Below are 21,820 nucleotides of genomic sequence, written 5' to 3'. Positions count from 1 at the left end.
TTGTTTCCATGACAACCTCTGCTTAACAGCTTGGCTGATATGAAATCATTCCTAGATGAGGGAGCTTTTGCCAAAAGCATTGGGATTCAGCACTTTAATATTGTGTTTTAGGGTTTAAAAAAACATTTATTTAAGCCTCTGGAAGCAAATATCAACTAAAATCCCTTCATCCTCACCTCTGTTTCAGCTTTCAGATGATCAGTTTATCTTCCTGGGAACCTCTCAGGAGCAGCTCCTGTGTTACTTAATATGCTTCTGAAGTCCCAGGCAGTGTTTCAAGAGCAAGTGATCGTGACACCAGCATTTGGTAGAGAAATTACATTTCATGGCTGTTGGCTCAGGCTGTGAGGCAGCAGCAGCAGCAGCAGCTGGGCACAGCAGCCAAGGCTTGTGCTCCAGCCATGCCTCAAGTCCAGGAAGGTTTATGTTCCAACCAGCTCTGCCCCAGAGTGAAAAAGAGGATCTTCAGCTGCAGAGAGGTCTAGCTAAGGTTGCATACCATTCATTTTTTGTCAGCAGCACTGAACAAAGCCAGGTGATGTCTTAGATGTTTTTTAAGGTGTGGTACCTGTCGCCTCAGCTGTGGAACACTCCCAGGGTGGAAATGCACTGTGGCTGCTCATATGGTGCTTGTTCCCTTCCTCCCTTCCAGGTGCTACACTATTAGAATATAGCTAAAATAAGCCTCATGCTTGCCTAATATTTCTTATGTATGCAGGCATTGCAGTTGCCACAGTGATGGTGCACAACTGTCAGCAGGGGAAAGGAAGGTCCTGATGGTTTTGAGAGGCATTCTGCCCCCTCAAAACACCATTGTATTGTAGCAGGGGGATTTCCTGCACCATCTGGGAGCAGGGACTACAGCAAAATCTCCTGGAACAGGCAAATAATGTTTCAAGCACAGTAATGTACCCATTGCTGTCAAGATTTTGGGATCAGCAAGGATTATAAGGGTAGGGATTTAAATCTTAAATAAAACCATGGAAAGGGGTATGAAGTATTTATTGTTTCTTCTGGCTATAATGTGACTTCTTCAGCTCTAATTCATCCCAGCATGGGACAACTTGGGCCTTTGTGTGGCAAAAAGGTTCAGGTGCCTGAAAATGGGTGCAGACAAGCAGTGCTATGAGCACATGATAGGGGGCAGAGCAATATTCCCCACTCCAGTTTGTTGGGTTTTTTTTCCTCCCCAGTTGTTACCTGGGTAAATTTCAGCTGTTAGCCATTGGAAATGAGCTGAGGTAATCTACCAGCTGACTCCTGCTCTCTGCCCCACAGTCCTGCTTTTTAAGGCCTTAGCAGAAAATTAGCAGCTTACCTGGAGAGCCCTGCAAGGGAAAGGAAGATGTGGCTGGGAGGAGGGGTGAGGAATGGAGCCACAAGTCCCTTCTGTGGTGGTGACCTTTAAGCAACTCATCTCTGCACTATAACACAGGTTGCTTCTGATAAAGCTGCTTGAGGAGGTACAAGAGCCCAGGAGGCATCACCAGGGTTTCCTTAAAAAAAAAACCCCTTCCAAATATGTATCAAACACTGATAAAAAGCATTTTTAATTCAAGTCCTATAAATACCTCTCTGAAAGCAGTAATAACTTCCTGGGATTTTTAATCTCTGAAATGATTTCACTCAAGGTGTGCTGGCAGCATGAGGTAGCTGAGCAGAATCAGGATGCTGTACTCGTGATCATTTTTCCTTCTGAGATTCATCTCAGGAGACTCTTTTTTTCCTCTGTGTCACGACTTCTTAGAAGTCTCTGTAGGCAAAGGATGCATTAATTTGATGCATCCTGTGATTGCCCTTCCTCCACAACCAAATTAATTTACTCTTAGTTGAGATTCCCACAACGTTCCTTGTGCCACTGTGAAACCTGGTATTTACTGATGTAAATAAGAAATAAATGGAGGCTTTACATATCTCATTTGGAATAATGATACAGGCTGTGCCTCCTGGCTTTCACTCTGTGTCTCAGAGGTGTGGGGGTTTTATTTCTATAGTGTTCCTTGCAGCCCAGGTTGTTTATAACAGAATGATTTGCTTTCAGCATGAGCTGTAATGTTTTAACTGATGAGCAGTTCCCTCTTAATGGAATCTGGAGGTTTTCACTGAAGCGTGTGGTTCCATCAGAGGCAGGTGCTGGATTCAATGTTAGTTTTTGTAATGCAGCCTGGTGGGGTTGGCCTTATTTCCAGAGTGATGCTGCTACATATCCAAAATTTATACTGTGTTGGAAACCTCAGCAGAGGACACCAAAAATGTGTTAGGGGTGGAGAGTGACACTGGCAGTCATGGAGGTAAGATGTGGCCCTTTTGGGTCATAAGAAATTAGCACTCTCCTCCTCCCCTCCTGTCTTTTCCAGCTCTTCTAAGAAAATCTGTGCCTAGGTACAGACATTTATTGTAGGGCTTTTTTCAGGATTAACATTTTTGGTGGGCTCATCATTAAAATAGAGAAAAAATACTGAGAGTGGGCATACCAATGAATTTTTAGATTCCAAGCTCTCCCAAATGGTCATTATCTTGCCTTCTATTTAAAGAGGAATAAATTAAATTGCAAGAGATGGTGCAACTGGTTTTGCAGATCTTATTTAATTTGGACTTAATTTACATTTTCCATCTGTACAACATAATCATTAACTTTTTGTGTTTCTTCATTGTCACTGTGAAGACTGCTTTTTATGGGTAAACTCTGCCCTTCCTTACCGTTAGATTTTTATTTCTTTAAAGGAGTGTGTCTTTATTGATTTTTCTTTTAGGATGAAGTATATATAAAATTATTCATCCTACTGAATGTGCCTGCAAAGAAATCTATGTGATTCATGGTCTTTGATCCTGTTATCATTTATGTGGGTGTTTAACTTTACTACTGTGCACAGTCCCAATGGGGAGAATCTTAATTTAAAAAGTACTATTCTAAAAATAATGTGAGGGGGTTTGCACATGTCCATGTTCCATTGTGAGGAACATCTCCCTGTAAAACCAGTGGGCTGGAGAGAAGATGGGAAAGCAGAGAAATTATTATCCCCCAGGTCTGGAAAGGTTCATTGTTGCACTGTCCCCATCCATGGCCAGTCTGCACAGTAGCCATCCCTTCCTTGTGTGAATGGAGAAAATGTTTTGTCTTAGAACTTGGGGTTTTAGAAAGATTTAGTGGTTTGGTCAGCATTGCCAAACCAAACTGAGCACAAGGGTTATTTTGAGCAGTAAGGCAGCCCCAGAGACACGCCAGCTCTGTGGTGTGACCTGTGGATGTGCAGAGAAGGGGCTGCCAGCAGCGTGTGTGACCGTGCAAGGGTTTTGTGTCCTAAAAGTGGGAGTTCTGGGCAGATTTAGTGTTTTGGCCAGCATTGCCAAGCCAAACTGAGCACGAAGATTATTTTGAGCAGCAAGGCAGCCCCAGAGACACGCCAGGTGTGCGGTGTGACTGTGTATGTGCAGAGAAGGGGCTGCCAGCAGCACTGTGGTGCAGGGGGTGGCACCGGGTACCCCTCGTGGCTTGTTGTAAAGGTCTCAGGAGGAAGATCAGCGATTCCCTTCAGCTGTGCCCCGCAGGAGAGGCAGTAACGGGATGGAGCGAGCTCCTGTGCCCCTTTGGGGAGCCACCCACGCTCTCCAATGGTCCCTCGGCCACGTCCATCTCTGGCATCACCCTGCCCCTTTCCTGTGTGTCCTTCTCATCGCACTTTGTCCCCGTCTGTCTGTGCCTGCCCTGCCTCTCTCCCAAGCCCGAGTCCCGCTTGCCCCCTTCTGGCAGCGTCCCTTGTCCCCTCCCCGCGCCCCGCCCGGGGAGATGGCGCTCAGCCCCCCCGAGCGGGACGCGCCGGGGCTGCCGCTGCACTCGCCATGGACCTTCTGGCTGGACAAGTGAGTGGAGCCGGGGGCGGCGGGAGATGGGGAAAAACCCCAAATCCGCCTAGGAAGGGATGCGCGTCTCTGGGATTATCGGTTCGCTCGTCCAAAGATGGGATGCGGGAAGTTAACGCTGGGCTGCGAATGGGAAACGTCCCGGTGCCCATCGAGGCGGTCGGGAGCGGCTCCGCGCGGTGAAACTGCTTTGGAAACGCTTTTGGTTCTGTAGTTCGGCGGCCACAGGTTGGTCCAGGCACCGTCGGTGCAGGTTTGAGGTCTGAATTTAGAGATGACGCTCGCCAGCCCCGGGAATGGAAGGGTGGAGGTTGTGCTTTGCTGCTGTGGTTTGTGCCCGGCTGCCCCAGACGGAGCCGGTCCCACCGCCCGTGCCATTACAACTCTTTAATGTCAGGTTTGGCTCCCGCAGGTGATCAGCTCTTAAAATCCGAGTTGATACGTTTTGAAGGATTAGCTAAGTTTATTAATTACCTGCAGGTTGTTATTGCACTGCGTTTGCTTGAAGTTTGAGCCGCTAATGCCGCGGAGAGAGGCTGCCAAGGGAGCTCACCCCTGTGGTGCACTCAGCGAGGGATAGGGAAGAAGTGCCAAAGTGAAAACTGAAAGTTTCTTACCAGCATTTGGTGTTGTTTTCCTAGCATGTATTTTCTAGCATCTTGTTATTTAATCTACAGCTTCCTTTTCTCAATTTTTTGGTGTATTCTCCTTTCTCCCCACTCCAGAAGGCAAGTTTATCAGCTTTTCTGCAACTGAGTATACTTCCCCATGCTATTGGTAAAATTCTCCTCTTTAGTTATTTTTCTGGTAACTTTCTGACTCATGACAGAGAAATAAGAAGGAACTGTTGAAAACTCAGGTCCAGCAAATCAAATATAATAAATAAACCCACCAATTATTTCTCATTATTCCTTTTGCAGTTGTGACGCAGTTATGGTCAGGTTTGGGATCTAAGATGAATTTTTGCTTCTTTGTTTTTAAAAAGCATCATTTGAACTGGTGTTTAATCAAGTCACTAAGCAGGTCTGTTTGTTTACATAAGCCATGTGGAGATAAGCATGTCTATTTTTTATAACCAGTGTCAGCAGTTAAAATCCATTTTGAGTTCCTGAATCCTCTCATTTCTTTTTCTTAAGTCTTATTTTCACAATGCTTTAGACACTTAAAATTCAGTTATTCTACCGATTTTTGTTTTTACTTTTCAGATCACATGTAAATGCATTTAATTAGTACTATTGTTTCTTAACTTATAAATCCAAGAGTGTGTATATAAGAAAAAAAAAAGGGGGACCATAAATACACAAAACTGTATTTTGTTTACCAGTAACTGGGATAGAATAGATAGATACCATTTTTTGGCACATCCACAGAGATTTGATGGAGGCTTAGCTTGTATCAGTTGGGCTTTCTGTAGAATATAACTGTGGGCACTTTTTAAACCAACTTCAGTAGTACCTACTGTGGAGCAGTGCTGTTTCCTCAGGAGATGGTATTGATTTCTGACTGCTGCTACATTTTACCCTGTACTTGCAGAGAAAAGCAGGAAGAAGTGACGCTTAAGGATAAATAGATGTTGAGATGGATACATAGTTATCTCTTTCTATTAAATTACTGTGAGAGAGATCCATGACAGACAATTTTAAGATCTCTAAAACATATCTTTTCATTAAGTCATGCTGTTAAAATAAATATCCATCAGCTAAATGGTACTTTCTGTAGCAAGTAGTGATGTGCTACCCTTGGGGTTCATGGCCTTGCTTTTATCATAGCAGCACTGGATCCATCTCCTGCTTTAGAAGTGAATGCCTTTATTTTATCTACATCAGCACTTGTTTCTGTGAATGCCTTGGCACAGGCTGAACATCTGGAGGCTGGCATCCTGTGGCCAGGTCCTGGTTCATTGCCATCATCCCACACGTGTCACTTTTCCTGTTAGTGCTAAGCCTTTCTTGGTATCTGTGTCTGAAATAGCAACCATCTGATAGTGCTCTCTGCTATCTTACCCCGTAAATGCCTTAGGAAAATGAGCACGATGAAAGCTTTGGGGGAATATTATTCACCAGTTTGACAAAAAAAGATCCTATCTGTGATCTTGAAATGCTTGCAGGTTTGCAGTTCCAAAGAAGGTGCAGAGAAACTGGCAGGTGTTTTCCTCCTAAGACAAATGAGATGTCCTTTTTAAAATGTTCCAAGGTCAAGTGCTAGAAGTTTGGAAAACATGAGTTTAGATTTGCTGTTTATTTTGTCCATCGTACAGATTTCCAAGTTCATACCCACATGTCTCATAGGTAGGATTCTTGCCTGCAGGGATGTTAGGGAGCAGGGGGAATTTCAGTAAGGCTTGCAGGAGCTTTTGGTGCCACCTTGGGAAACTGATTCATGCTGGTGGCTCTTTACAGTTGTGCTTATTTCAGGAAGACTCTGGTTCTGCTTGTAGTATCTTCTCACTCTGAAAGGAAAGGTTGCCTTCTTAGGTTTTCTACATGATATAGTCTTTCAGTTATTTTTTATAATGAAGTGTCAATATGTATCACTAAATAAAATATGAGCATTACCAATCTGGTCACTATATTGTGTAGCACACAACACTGAATTTCACAAAAGGAAAAGTCAAGTGACATGACCATCAAAGACTGGGCTGTCCTGGATAACAAGCCACCTTATGCACTTGAAACCATCCCTTAATGGGATTTGGGGCTGTGGATCTGGGTGTGATATTTGTGTAAATACAAAGCTGTGAAGATGGTTACTTTTTTTGATGCAAATATCCTACTTGATAAACCTTGCAAAACCCAACTGTCACTTAGCCTGGGTATCACATAGTGTGGTTTAACCCCAGACAAAACCCAAGCACCACACAGGTGCTCGCTCACTCCCCCACCAGCGGGATTGGGGAGAGAATTAGAAGGGTAAAAGCTGGAAAAGCTGTAGGCTGAGATAATGACAGTTTAATAGGGAAAGCAAAAGCTGCACACGCAGGCAAAGCAAAACAAGGAATTAATTCACTGCTTCCCATGGGCAGGCAGGTGTTCAGCCACCTCCAGGAGAGCAGGGTTCCATCCTGCGTGACTGGGGAAGACAAACACCATCACTCCAAAAATCTCCCCTTCCTCCTCCTTCCCCCACTTTATGTACTGAGCACGATGTCAGATGCTCTGGAATATCCCTTGGGTCAGCTGGGGTCAGCTGTCCTGGCTGTGTCTCCTCCCAGTTTCCCATCATTTTGCAGGATCATGGCTTGCTTGCCCTGTTTTCTCGCCAGACTTCGAACAATGCCCTTTAGATAACCTTAATTCTCTTGCAGGAATAGTTTAACTCCTCAGTATCTTTGTGAGGGGAAGCATGTGCATATAAACATTGTCAAATAAGCAGTGTCATTTGTCTGCTCCGGGAAAGACAAAATATTCTTACATAAGGTATTGTCCTTGTGTGCTGATTATTCTCTCTGTATGTTGTAGATGAATTCTATACAAAGCTGAGTAGATACATTTTGATAACTGAACCATTTTAATAATGTGTTAATCTTCCTAACTGAACACATCAGATATTTGAAACTAAACTTAATAATTTCCCTTCTTCCCTATAGCAAAATTTATTTATCTAGATTTACCTCAGGTTTTGCCTGTTTGTGTTCCGTTCTACATGAAACAAAGTGTCATAGAGAGGTGCTAGTATAGTTAGCAAGAAAAAAACAAGGGGTCGTTGGTTGTGAAATCATCTATTTCATCTATTTCATCTATTACAGCTTATGAGTAGGTGGCTTACAATGAAAAATGATGGTTAATATTATAAGAATGTTCAATCCAGTAAGTGCATTTTGACAGGCTTTGATGGCTTGAAATCAGTCTTTGTATTCAGAATGGATTACCAGATTTATTTAGTTGCCACAGCATGTTTTTGACTTTATGCTTTGTAAGTAAATATTTTGCTTATTTATACCAAAAGCAGTTGTGGCTAAGCACTTACAGGGGTATTTTCAAAACTGCTTGGCAGCTTTTAAAGCTTCCACTAAAACTGTGATGAGATTCCCACTGGGAAACAAAGGCCAGTGTGAGCACATATGAAACAACTTCTATACTTAATTCTTTGCAGAAAAACAGAAAAGCTACAGTTCAGCATCAGAAATTAACATAAGCACAACCACCTGGAGGTTTATTCATGGCTAAAACAATGGAATTTATCTTTGTATCCTTTGTTCTTTATTCGTGCTGGAATAATGAAGGGATAGCAAAGAAAGCTGGCATTAGGATTCATTTTGTGGAGATTATTCCTCTTTCCACGTTCCTGTGTATTCACCATGAGATGCTGTACAGTAGGTCTGACCTGATTAGGCAACTTAATTAGTCCAGATAATGCACTAAATTTTCTCCTATAAAGGCTCTGATGATGCAGTGGCATCAAAGGGCATGAAACAGGCACACCAGGAGAAGCACAGAAATATTTTATGTGCAGACTCTCCATGGGAAACCCAGATGCATAATTGTAGGTGAAGTGGTGACAGAAGAACTATTTCCACCCCCAGAGGATCTGTCAGTGCCAGGCTGGTGCCGTGATCCAGCTCCTTCCTGTTCCTGTGCTCATGGGGATTAGCAGGGCCTGTTGAGTTCTTGGAAATGAGTTGTTCACCATGGCAATAACTGACAGGTCAGTAGGGCATATTGGATGAATTGTATTGTTGATGGCAGTATTATCTGGATGGGAAGAATCCGATAATGGCTTCATTTTGAGGGTCAATATTTGCAGAGTCTTGTTTTGTAGTACCACGTGGACTGAGGTTTTTAGTAAAGTACACAACCCTCTCACTACTCCTACCTTAAAGTGCAAGTTTTTGTTGGGGAGTTAGGAATTAGAAATAGGAATATTTGAAATAGGAATTTCTACAGATTCTTTCTCTTGAAAATAATCTGTCATTTCTGCTAACTTAATTTAAACTGAACTTAAAATGTGTACTCAACTAAAAAGAAAATAAATCCCAATTTCATGGGTTTTAAGGCACAAAACTTCTGAGCGGTTATCTACATGGATCTGCTGAGTTTCTGGGTGAAACAGAAACACTACAGTTCAGATTTGTCAGCAGTCTGGAATTTTGCAGGAAATTCAAGGCTTTTTTTCTTCTGTCTATCTGAATTAAAATACTGTCCCTGCCTTATACTGATACATTAAACCAAATTTGTGCAGGTGTAAATTCTGGAGCAAATGATCCTGAACTTTTAAATTGATGCATCATCATTTTTTCAATTATGGTACTTTAGTAGGATTTTGATTGTTTGTTTTTCAGATAAAAACCCTTGGGTGTTCATGTTCATATCCATAAGTGACTTGCACTTTCCAGAGCTGAATGAAAGGCTGAAATAACACTGTAATCTGGTGGGTCTGGAGCACTTACCAGGCAGGTTACTAGGAATAAATGGTCACTCACTATAACTTTTAAAATAGGTAATTTTCTGGTTGGTTGGTGCTTTCTGCCAGCTGACCACAGTTTCTCTGGAAAACATTATTTGCAACTATCAAAATGAACCATTTTATAACCTTGGAGTGGTATATTCTGTCTACATGTCCTAGCTGCTCTTTTAAATGGCATTTAATTTGCTAAATGGCCACCATGATGATTTAGGCAACCTTTGAAGGCTATGGCTAGAGAATACATTTTAATCTTTTATTTCAGTAGGCCTTACTATTGAAGCAACTCAGTGGCACAATCAGCACGAGGATATCAAGTGATGATAGTATCTGATGTACAGCATATGTAATGCCAGATGCCTTGGTGGCTGAGTGGTAGAAATAGTCCAGAAGAGAAGTAATTTCTTGGGCAGAGGGGTGAGACAAAAAGAGGCAAAATTTACCTCAGGTTTTGCCTGTTTGTGTTCCATTCTACATGAAACAAAGTGTCAGTAGAGAGGTGCTAGTATGTTTAGCAAGAAAAGAACAAGGGGTCGTTGGTTGTGAATCCACTACTCTCTGCTGACAAACAGTTAAATGATTTGTTAAGCTTTAAAGTCTGAACTTACTTATCTTTTTTGTGTGCTTTCTAAAGTAATCTGACTGGCTGTGTTTCTGGAAAATACTGTGAATTTCTCTTTTTGCTTTTTAATGCTGAGTGTACAGTGTACATAAAAACGCCAAAACACACACACCAAAAAAACCCCAGACCTCCAAACCTTACTATGATAATTCCTTTTATCATGTTGATGACAGGAACAAGGGGTCGTTGGTTGTGAATCCACTACTCTCTGCTGACAAACAGTTAAATGATTTGTTAAGCTTTAAAGTCTGAACTTACTACCTTTTTGTGTGCTTTCAAAAGTAATGTGACTGGCTCTGTTTCTGTAAAATATTGTGAATTTCTCTTTTTGCTCTTTAATGCTGAGTGTAAAGTGTACATAAAAGCACCAAAACACACACAGGAAAAAAACCCAGACCTCCAAACCTTACTATGATAATTCCTTTTATCATGTTGATGACAGAATTTTTTTGTTGCTGGTTTTAAGTTATCAGTTTTTTCATGGGAGCTCTCACAGTTCATGAGCCACAGGACTACCAGCTGTGCCATGGTGATTTCTTGTTGATTTTTTTGTTTGTTTCCTGCCAGTTCCACCACGGTAATGTGCTCTTAGTTCGGGTAATTAACAGGCAAATAGGAAAGCAGATGTGAGTTTGCCTGTTTTATACAGAAAAACTTGGGAGGTATTTTTCTCCTGGTTTTGTATGTATTTTTAAAGCAGCTTATTTTAATAGGAGCCTTGAAAAAACCTTAGAGCTATTATTAGACTTTTGAAGATGTGATGCTGTTTCAGTAGTTTTGCATATTAAATTTCTTCCTCTACATGAATATCTGGGGTTTGCCCAGAGCTTCAATTATCTGTGTAACAACTGAGAGTAACTTCAGTGTTTCCCTGGACGTATTTCATGCTGATCAGATGTATCAGGGAGGGATGCTGAGATCTGGTTTGCTTTTATCCTTTCTTCAGCTGGTACCCGAGCAACAGCTGCGTTTTCTTCTGTTTCCTTAAACCTGCTCTCTTGCTTCTGTTTCCAGATTTAGTAATTTTACACATTTTTGTTTCCTCTTCTGAGACACAATGGGAGGTTGCTTTTGTCTTTGATCTTCGTTTTTCTTTAGAAATCCTACTTCAGCTTCTGAAGGGAAAGAAAAATGTTTCTAGTTCTAAGAAATTGAATGTGCCTTAGCAATTTTGACCTCATTCCCCCAGAATTGTGCCTGTGGGATTGTGTGCTGGGAATTGTAAGGTGGGTGTTAGGATGTTAATGCAGTGACAGGAACACAGGGATTTCTGGGGGTGTGGGATGCACCATCCCATGTCTCACGCACTGAAGAGTCATGGAAAAGATTATAAACAGAACCATTTATGTTGGAAAAGACCTTTCAGATGATGGGATGAAGCTGGTGCTGTGTGTGCCTAAAGAATCACAGAATATCCTGAGCTGGAGGGGACCCATGAGGATCACTGAGTCCAGCTCCTGGCTCTGCACAGGACTGTCCCCAAGGGGCACACCCTGTGCTTGAGAACATTGTCCAAGTGCTCTGCAGCTCTGACAGTGACCATGGGACTGTGATCATTCCCTGGGGAGCCTGTTTAGTACCACGCCATCCTCTGGGGGAAGAACCTTTTTCTGATTTCCAGCCCAAAGCTCCCCTGGCACAGCTCCAGCCATTCCCTTGGGTCCTGTCAGTGGTCACCACAGAGATCAGTCCCTGTGCTTCCCCTCCTGAGGAACTTGTAGACTGCAACAAAATCTCCCCTCAGTCTCCTCCAGGCCGAAGTGACCTCAACCACTCCTCTTATGGCTTCCCCTGAAGGCCCCTGAGGGAGAGAGGCCGCTCCAGGTGGGAGCTGGTGATGGCCAGCATGAGGGTGAGCTGCAGAAGCTGAACCACGCCTGGTGTACCAGGGTGTGAGGCAGTGAGACCAGCCCAAGGATGCCTCACTGGGTGCCCAAAGATCTCTTGGCTTTACAGGGCGTGCTGATGGCAAGTGTGGCTTGAAGGCATCAGTGCCGGCGGTGGAAGAGCTGCCTGCAGTCATGGAGGCTCCCTGGGTGCGTTGGGTGCCACAGACCTGTGGGACTTTGCTTCTCCTCAGCCCGTGTGCGTGTCCCACCCTTCAGCGGCAGCGAGGCGGGTGTGACCGCTGCTGAGGGCGGCGCGGCGCTGAGGGAAGGTGCAGCCGCCCCGCCGTGCCCGCGCCCCGCCGTGCCCGCGCCCCGCCGTGCCCGCCTGCCCGCCGGCTGTGCGCCTGCGCCACCTAGCGGCCCGCTGTGAGGGCCCGGCAGCCCGCGGTGTGCGGATGAGTTTCTTTTTCAAAGTGTGAAACACAGGCAGCGCCTTAAAATGCTAAAAACAGGGGCTGGGGTGTATTAAATGCGATTGAAGATAATTCCGGGGTAGGATCATGCGGTCCGCTTCTGTGAACAGCAGAGCTTTGATGGTGTGTGGTAGCTCTGAGAGTGGCACTGTGCTGTTTGGCTAAAACTCCTGATACTTCTGTTTAGTTTTACGAATTACTTGGCAAATATTAATTTATTCGCAAGTATTAAACAACTCTAACATCTGTCTTTAAATGATTCGTGATAATTTGGAGCTGGACTTCCCCTTTGACATGTGAACATTTCAACTTCACACTCACACAATTCACATTCCCTATCTCCCTTCTCCCCCTCCTTGATAAAATAAATATTTTAATTAATCAGTGCTTTGTCTTCAAGGTCACTTCCTGGTACAACAGCAGCTGAATGTGCATTAAATTTGAAGAAGATATATACAGTACAAACAGTGCAGGTAAGGCTCCTGGCTCTGCTGCAGGAGCTGCCACATGTTATTAATGTGAGAAATTAATGTAACTTCACACCTCAAGTTTCATTTTTCCTCCTAGGATGAGTTACACCTGTGGCTTTGCTTACCTGAGGTGTGAAACGTGAGTGGTTCTGGTGTTGTGTGTTTGTATTACTGAGTCAGTGTTTGAATTTCACTTGGTTTTCTGGATGGGGAAAGGAGGAGGTGTATTGGATTGGGCACGTGGATTCTTAAACCTTCCTGAGTTTCTATTAGTACATTGAATATTTGATGTACTTTAAATATCTTTCCAGCCTTTTCTCCTTTTTCTAATACAGAAATTAATTGTGCAAAGGCTAAAAATTGCATCATGTGGATTTTTTTTTTGGTGGGCTTTCTCTCCTTGAGTATGTATCTAAAAAAATATTCTAGCAAACTGAATTAAAGGACCCTTAAACTGTGTAATACTTGCAGCAGTGAGAAATTCTGCATATCTGTGTCATCTGCCATTGCCCAGCAGTGGGTGTCTCTTGCAAATAAAATTATATTTCTGTTTTAATACCACAGTTAGCATGAAATGTGTAGCAAAGTGGCATTTGTCTCACCTTAGTGCTAAGGTGACTAGTTCACTAAATCTCTGAAATTTCTCTTTGAGAAGCACACCTGTAGCAATCTACTGAAGTTTTAAATAAGCCTTTCTCATGAAGGTCTGCACAACTTCCTACACTGCGTGAGAGTTCCAAACACAAAACCTTCCAAACCACATCCTTAGTTCAGGACAAAAAGAGCTCTCAAGTGTTTACACAGCCATGTACCAGTGTGCTCTCTGCTCCTTCTTTTGCAAATAGCTTTAGTGTTTGGGCTCACAACAATTTTAGAGTAAGATCATAGTCAAAACGGGTATTTCATACCAAGTTTTCATATTTTTAGTAGTCTTCAATTTCCTCTTGTGGCTGGGTAGAGGTAATGGCTGTTAGGCAGAGTTGCCAAGGGCCACAAAATTTTATCACATAATGTTGCAATCCTTGTTTCTAAAGTTGTACTAGTGATTAAGTATTAGATATTACTTAATGTATTAGATAATACTTACATATTATGTCTAGATAATACTTAATGAGTTACACTAATGATTAATATTGCATCACCACATGTTGATGCAACTTAAGTCTTTAAAAATCCTTTTATTCCCAGCTGTTGGATAAAGAGAGAAGAGATTGGGATCTTTTCAATCATCCCTCCCTGTTGCTCACCACTGCTTTTGGGTGCCTTTTTATCCACCCAAAACCTCCCTGATAGCTTCTGCTTTTACCAGCAGAAACATTGGGAAGTAATCCAAAGGTTCCTGGTAACTTGAATCTTTGAATTTCTCCCCCACTCTTGTGCATCTCAGGTTCTTTGCATCTGGTTGAAACCTTTCACTCAGACAAACTAGTTGGTTGCTGGTTAGACATTTAGTTCACCAGCATTATTGTTTGTGGTGTTTTTGTAGCTCAGGATAATCATAATGACACTTAGGCTAGTCTTAAGTGAAGCAAGGTGGATATTTGATATAAATGCATCTTTTAATATGCTAAGGAAATTTTATGTGCTGGTTTGTTCAGACATAGTCAGTATAACTCTGGTTTTGATGATTTTTTCCTTCTGGATTCAAAAGGATAATCTGCATTTGGACTGCTTCCATTTTTTCCACTTCTACATATGCAGGATTGGCAACTAAAAAAAATAAAAGTAGAAATGATTCTGTAAGAAGTTCCTTTCAGAGCATTTTATTATAACATAGAAGGTGCCCGTTCTCCAGGAGAAGGCTGTGTAATTGGTTCAGAGGAAATTAGCAAGGAAATAAATCTGCGTGCAACACTCTCCTGTGTTAATGCAACTAATATTTTTCCTTTTCAAGGATTTCTGGAGTGTCTACAACAACATTCCTCCCGTGACAAACCTGCCTCTGAGATGCAGCTACCATTTAATGCGGGGAGAAAGGCGCCCGCTTTGGTACGTGTGCTGTCATCAGACACTTCTGGGAACAGGCACTGGAATAACCTGAAGGAGTCAAAGGTGTGGGACAGGAGGGTCTTGTTTCTGTTGGCTGCAAACACCTGAACTCAAGAGACCAGTTAAAGAAATACCCCGAGGTCCTTGTTCAGTTTCAAAGTGACTTGTGCCAAAGAGTCTTTATTAAAGACTATAATTTCATTGTCCACCTCTGGACGTAAATGTACAAAAATAGATTATGAAATAGAAGCTGAGGAATTGGAATAGGACTCTGAATTTCAATTTAGGAATACACAGAATAAGTTATTTCTATTTGAATTTTTTTTTAGCTTGCACATTATTTTCTTTCCACTGAAGCTGGTGAAATACTGATGGAAAGAACTGATGGTCCCTCACTTCTTTTTCACCTGTGCAAAGGTACAGGTGAAGTCCATGCTTATACATGTCCATGCAACTTGGATCAAAAATAATTTAAGACATTTTGAGGTGATTCATTGCAGCAAATTCCTACTTGATTGTAGGATAGTAATGGAATAAAATATAAATAATTGATGTTTTCCTTTCAGAAATCAAACTTTGCACCCCTTCTTCCTGTTGCAGTTCTGTTGCATTTCAGAGAATCTCAGCACTTTCTGAAGAGTTTCGATCTTTTTGGCATTATTTACGTAGATTGTGATTTCATTAGGGTTCTTTAACTTAATCATAGTTGTCTAACTTTGTGGTGACTTACTACAGGAGATTTCTGTCCTAATCTACTGGAAATGTAAATTTTCTAAAGTGAAATGCATCTGAAAGTCTATGTTACTTTTCTGAAAATACTGTGACTTGTCAGGATAGTTAAAGTGGGTATGAAAAAACATTGGTAGCTGTATAAATCAACTGGACCATTGTGTCCAGGCCTTCATAGCTTTGTAAGGATGAATGAGAGCATTTAGGGGTTTGATTTTTTTGAGGCTTTAAAAAATATTTTTAGTTTTTATTTGTCAAGTGACTACTAGAGGTGTAAAATGCAAAGATCATTTCTGAAAATTAAACACTTTTTTAGGCCTATCAAAGTAATTTTGCATTTTAGGAAAGGGATTGCAAGAGATTGATCACATCATCAGTCATTTGCTAACTTGTCAATAATTACTGCCAAGAAGCTTTTGTCAGATTACCATTACAGTATCCTGGCCAATTTCAGCATTTTATATTTTTTTCTTTTAGAAAGAAAGAGAAATTCTGAAGTAAGAATTGAGGATGCAGATTTTTGAAGATGTCCTCCCAAAGTTTCCCCCTCTTTTCCCCAGCATCTGTCAGGATTGGTGGGAGACCATTGATCCTGAGGAATCTATAGGTATCACATTGGGTATAGATATTCCAAAGATGAATTTTTAAGTTATTCCTTTAATTTGGCCTTTACAGAGTCTTAACAAGAAACTAGAAGCCCTAATTTAAAGTCTTAGGAAAAGAATTGTGACAGAATAAACTTTGGAAGCTCACAGGTTAGTGCACTGTGCCTTTGTCATTACAAGGCAGTTTAATGGTTACATCTGCCCTGACCCGCAGCAGCTCCAGTCTTCTTTTAATAAGGGCAATTAATTTCTAGCTGTCACAGAACTGAAATGAAGTGTGCTCATGTTCTTTTATTAAACTGAATAAACCGAAGAGTAAAAAGCTGCTTCTGTGAAAATATGCCAGAGGTTTTCCAAAATTAAAGGTTACCATAGTAAAATGTAAAATTGTTTTGTGGCTTGTTCCCATGCAGTGTGCAGCCACTTCAAAGATGGTCTGTAGTCAGGGAAAATACAAGTGTTTTCCAACACACAAAACTTAGAAAAAGGATTAGGTGTTGAGAGATACACTTCATATGAACAATGAAAGGATTATCTCTGATGTCAGAAGTCAGAGTCATGCTGCCTGGAGTTAGTAATTGCATTTCAGATGGGATTTTTCTGGGAAAATTAAACCACAAACATAGGGTTATCTAGATGTGGATTTGAATGTGTATTTTCACTGATCTATTTCCCATAACAGGGAAGAAGAAAGCAATGCCAAAGGAGGTATATGGAAAATGAAGGTCCCTAAAGAAAGTACGGTATGTTACAGTGACGCTTTACTCAGACCTTGTTTAGTAAGGGAGTTTCTTTAAACTCTGTTTGATAAAGCTGTTGTAAAAGTTTTTACTTCTTACATCACCCAACACAACAACCAAACACTACTTTAACTTTCTTAACCTTTTAACGTCAAAGAGCAGAAGTTTACTTTCCAAAAATTACACATATCTTGCTTTAGATAACATTTGGCAATGTATTGTAAAAAATAATGAAAGCTGCAGTGTTTCAATTTGGAAACATGGTAATTTATAATCACCTTTGTTCACAAGACTGTTTGCTTATAGACATATAAAGAAAAATAGAAAGACCTTTTCCTCATAATCTGTGCTAAATTATATATTTTTTTCATTTAAAAGTGTGAAAGATGAAGTCTATTCAGGCATATCCTTGAGCTCCAATGAAATAACTGTGTTTCTCTTTGCCTCTCTAATCAAATGCATGTGAGTAACTTCTGTGAACTACCACAGAAAGGAGATTTGACCTCTTCACACATGGTGTTTATGTGTGTAAGTGTGCTCTGGATCAGGCCTTTAAACAGAAGAAGTGAAGTGTCAGAAAAATGTGACAGCCTTGCAGAAGGCATTAAATGCTGAAAGATGGTACTCAAAATTTCAGCCGAAAGTTAATTGATTTTTGCCTGTGGGCTTTTTCCTTGTATGTGAGTTGCAGCTTTCCTCCCCCGCAGTCCCAAGTGGTCACAAAAGACTGAAATTGAAATTGTCTTTTTCCTCCTATAATCCAAGGTGTGAAGATTGTCAGAAGTGACAAGTGGTTTGGAGAGGCTGAATTACTGGGCAGTGAATTTAGGGACCCCAGAGGCCTTGTTTTTCAGAGGCTGAATGACAGCCCCTTTTTGACATGAAGATACTTTTGATCTCTCAAGCTATGCACCACATGGCCTCAGTCACTTCTGAAAGGTTTGCTTGGAGGTGAACTTCAGCCAACTTTCAGTGCTTTGTAAACAGCATAAATAACACCTTTATGCCTGTTTCTCTCTCTTTTTTTTTTTTGCTTAATTCTTCACCAAACGTGGGCACAGCATCTCCTTGGCTAAGATGAAACATCTTGTACAGACCCAACATTTAATTATATAACACAGCATGCACTTAGAATAAATACTCCTTTTTGTCTAGACAACCTCAGAAAGGGAAGACACTCAAAACTGAGATAGAAATCCTAACTTTCAATTTAAGAAATAATAATGTGAATGTAATATTTTTCTGCCTCCTCAGGCTGAAGTTTGGAAAGAACTACTGCTAGCAACTATTGGAGAGCAGTTTACAGATTGTTGTGCAGCAGGTAATGATTGAGACATTTCTCCATCACTCTTTTCACCATATTTGCTTCTCTTCTAAGCATGAATATCTGATAAAAGTGGCTGTTACAGTGACAGTGGATATCCTGTTAGGAATTGTCTTTCCCTGGCTATCATTCCATGAAAAAGAATGGCCTTTCTCAAGTTTACAGAGCAGTTCAGAAATATCCTTTGAAATGGTCTCTCACATCATTTATACACTGATAGGATTGTCTTGGGGTCACTTTCAGCAAATATATGATATTCTGCTGTCCACAGAGGGGATTCTTGCCCTTGGCCTTGTGCTTCTGACACCACCTTTGTGTATTGTTGGTGACTCTTGGGATGCACAGAGCAGCTCTGCCATGGAGCTCACAGCTGGAGCAGCTCCCAGCTGTGGCATGGCCATTGAGCTCTCCACAAAGCTGCATCCTGAGAACTTCACACCAGAAAGGGCATCTTCAGTGCAGCACTGAGTTACCAGCACTGGCAGCAGCAGCAGCCTGACTGGGGCTTTATTAATTTCATTAATTTTGTTTTCTTTTTTCCTGTTGCTGCCTTGACAATATGTAAAGGAAAAAGAGAGCAAAGTCTGGAAAAGCTTGTGTCTGATCTTCACCAGGTACTTTTCCTGGGGTTTTAGTTGTTTCACCCTCATCCTCCCATTGCTGCTTGTAGACATCACTGTAGGTAAATTGTCTTTAGTAGTTCATATTGCTGACCTTACTGGAGGGAGTCTTGATTCCATTCTAATCAAGTCAAAGAGTGCTAATAGCAAAGATGAATAATCCTATGGCACTCCATAAAAAGCACCATGAGGTAATATTTCCAATAACTTCTTTCTGGTAACTGCTTTGTTTGGTTTGAACATTGGTATTTTCCTCACTGGAGATTGCTCTTTTTTTCACGTCTTTATTTTTTTTCCAGCTTTTGGGCACTGTTTCATAATACATAAGTAGCAAATTAGACATGTCTCACTTTTAAAGTATTCCTTGATGATTCTTCCTCTTCTATGCAGATGATGAAGTAATAGGGGTTAGTGTCAGTGTTCGTGACCGTGAAGATGTTGTGCAAGTCTGGAACATGAATTCCTCTTCAGCAAGTGAAGCAAAAGTTTTAGAAAAGATTCACAAACTTCTCCCACACACATATTTTAAAGCAGTCTTTTATAAATGTAAGTATTTTGTACAGTTCATTTGTACCTTCATTAGAATAACAAGATGCTGGTAGGGTATTTCTCTGGAAATATCCTGTCTGATTCATCATTAATCACTTAGGAATGTAGCATCTGACATTGCATTAAAATTATGTCCCTTCAGTGTAGAAGTTAGCTAAATACCTTTTGATAAGTAGTTTGATAAGAAGTTTGCTAAACATCTTTTGATATTTAAAATATCAAAAGATATTTTAAATTTCATTGTACAGTCTGTTTTGTTTCATGTTTAATGTGCCTGATTCACAAAACAAATTAAACAAATCTCTTTATAACTCTCAGGGCTACATACTGTCCAATTTAAGTATTAATTTAGAGGAACCATTTTCAATCAGGATTTTAAGGGCTCTCTTATTTTAGGCTCCCTATAAATGTATTATCAAACAGTTTATTCTGAAAGATCCCTTGTTAGCACATTTGTTCTCCCTTGACTGATTTATACATTTTTATCTTCTCTTTTTTTAATCTTTTCAACTCCTTGACAGAGTTTACATGTTCTTCTATTCCTTTTTTTTTCCTCCTCTCTTCCCTAGCCCACAGAGAGCATCATGCTTTTGAAGGCCGATGTGGAAAGCATTGAGTGCATTGTATGCCAAGATCACTTGTTGTTATTTGGTGTTTTGAGCTGGTCTGGACAAGGAGGAGGATGCTGGAAGCTCTGCAGAAGTGCTACGTGGCGTTGGCCCTTTTGAGTTTCTGACATTTCACACTGGCCCGTTGCTACTGAAAATGAAAAAACCCTGAACAGTTGCCTTGACCACTAAATACATGATTCATTGCTTCATGTTGAGGTGGTGCTTTTAGTTCTTAGTTGTTTCTCTAAAAAAATATTTTGGCCACTTGTTTGTTCACCCTGATTATATTTGTTCCCATTTCTTAAAGATAGTTGGCTTCTTCTTCTTCTGTGCTGTACTTAGTGAAAAGCAAACATGCAGAGATGCTATGCTGCTTTTCCAAGATGTGCTGTACATAGAGGGACCCTGGCTTGGGGAAATGTGTTTTCAATTTTCACTTTGAAACATTCCTATCATGTTAAAATTTACTCACTGGTTTGTCCCAAGAGAGAAAGAAATTGCACTGCATTTATTCTAATATTCAGTGTAATCTGGTCCTACACTGACAACAGCACATTGTAAATGTAATAGAAAAAGGTACCTTAAATGAGCAATTGAAGAGAACACATTTTTATTGGGACTAACTGTGTAGGATGATGTTAATGTCTTTCAATTGTATTGATTTCAGAAGAGCCCTTGTTCACTGTAGAATCAGAAATTTCTCTGTAGGACATCCTGCAAACTCAACACCTCTTATTTAAGGGTTTTAGGGTATTTATGGTTTTATATTGTATTCTCTCTTATGGTATCTTTCTGTACATCCATGAAAAAGTGCCACGAATAATTTCTAATGAATTGTACAAACTGGATCCACTCCTCCCACTTCCTTAAGTATGTCAGGCCCATGTCTGCACCCCTGGGTTAGTGTCAGAATTGCTGCTGGCTTAGTGCAGAGGAAGAGATCCCATTGTCTGTAGTTTCAAGCCCTCAAAACTTCCTAAGTGTCCTTTATAAAATAAACAAAAAATACAGAAAAGAAATTTGTGTTGCAGCTTGAATAAGAATATAAACAGTGTTAACCTTTAAATGTTTGTCTCTATTAACTATTTGAGGTGTTTTAATATACTACCAAAGATTGATGTGGTTCCTTTTACAAGAAGGTGCAAGGTAGAGATGAACATACCCTCTGCTGAGCACTCCTTCATCCTTTGGAGGTTTTTGTCTGGTAGCTCTTTAAGTTGCACTGATTTCCACATCTTTAATATATTAAGAGGCAGCCATAAAAATCAAATAAGTTTAAAAATAAGTATCACACATTAGAGATTTTTTTTTTACAACTTTATCTTGTACTTACAATTTTAACTTGTATTTATGGATTAAAACTGTGTAGTTAATGAGCATTATTAATTAAACACATTTTCTAAAATCCAAGCGTCTTGCTTCTGTAATTGCTTCCTAGGATGAAATGTTACTGGTCCTGCTTTTTCAAACCTGTGTATTTTACATTAAAACCTACTCTCTTAAAAGCTTTTTTGTTCTTAGATTAAATTTTTTTCAGTGAAGAAGTGTGAAGTAACAGTGGATACTTGCATGGATGTACCTGGACAGCCTCCAGGCCTGTGTGTTGGAGGGGAAAAGTGACTTCAGAGAAGTGAGGGTTAGAACACAGTGAGGAGAAATATTTTCAACTGCTTGATGAGCAAGATTTCTCACTTGAAATATTTTCCTATCTTTGGAGGAAATGTAAGTGGAATACTAATGGAGAATTAATCATGCACCTCTCACTCTGCTTCCTTTACTTTTGGAAACAAGCCACAGCCTCTTATTTCTTCCCCGGGTTTGTTTTCAGGATGGATGTTGATTCCGGTAGAGCTGGAGCTGCTGGCAGAAGGGGCTGATCTGGTGATGTCACTGGAACTTTCCAGTTTAAGGTATTACTTTATTCATCCAACTGCAGGCAAATATTTTTATGTTGCTGCCTTGTGTGTCTCTTTAGTATTAAAGACCTCTCTGCTTCAA

General features: G+C 40.8%; 1 protein-coding gene across 5 annotated transcripts; it reads left to right on the top strand.

Moving 5' to 3' along the window:
• Positions 1-1,137: 1,137 nt before the first annotated feature.
• Positions 1,138-21,232, top strand: EIF4E3 (eukaryotic translation initiation factor 4E family member 3). 5 transcript variants are annotated; one of them, XM_039695410.1, is made up of 8 exons: positions 3,043-3,861; positions 12,586-12,658; positions 12,753-12,785; positions 14,550-14,644; positions 16,661-16,721; positions 17,973-18,039; positions 19,053-19,208; positions 19,781-21,232. In XM_039695410.1, exons 1-8 carry the CDS (start codon positions 3,566-3,568, stop codon positions 19,825-19,827), a joined length of 828 nt encoding a protein of 275 aa, XP_039551344.1. In that variant the 5' UTR covers positions 3,043-3,565; the 3' UTR covers positions 19,828-21,232. The 5 variants fall into 5 exon arrangements, with proteins under 5 accessions (XP_039551348.1, XP_039551344.1, XP_039551345.1 ...); XM_039695414.1 differs by lacking the exons at positions 3,043-3,861; positions 12,753-12,785 and adding an exon at positions 1,138-1,463; XM_039695411.1 differs by lacking the exon at positions 12,753-12,785.
• Positions 21,233-21,820: the final 588 nt, after the last annotated feature.

This window comes from Passer montanus, unplaced genomic scaffold (assembly GCF_014805655.1).
Source record: "Passer montanus isolate IOZ18808 unplaced genomic scaffold, ASM1480565v1 scaffold9, whole genome shotgun sequence".
NCBI lineage: Eukaryota > Metazoa > Chordata > Aves > Passeriformes > Passeridae > Passer > Passer montanus.
Note: the sequence above shows the minus strand (reverse complement) of the source record. Positions and strands in the feature narration are given on the sequence as shown.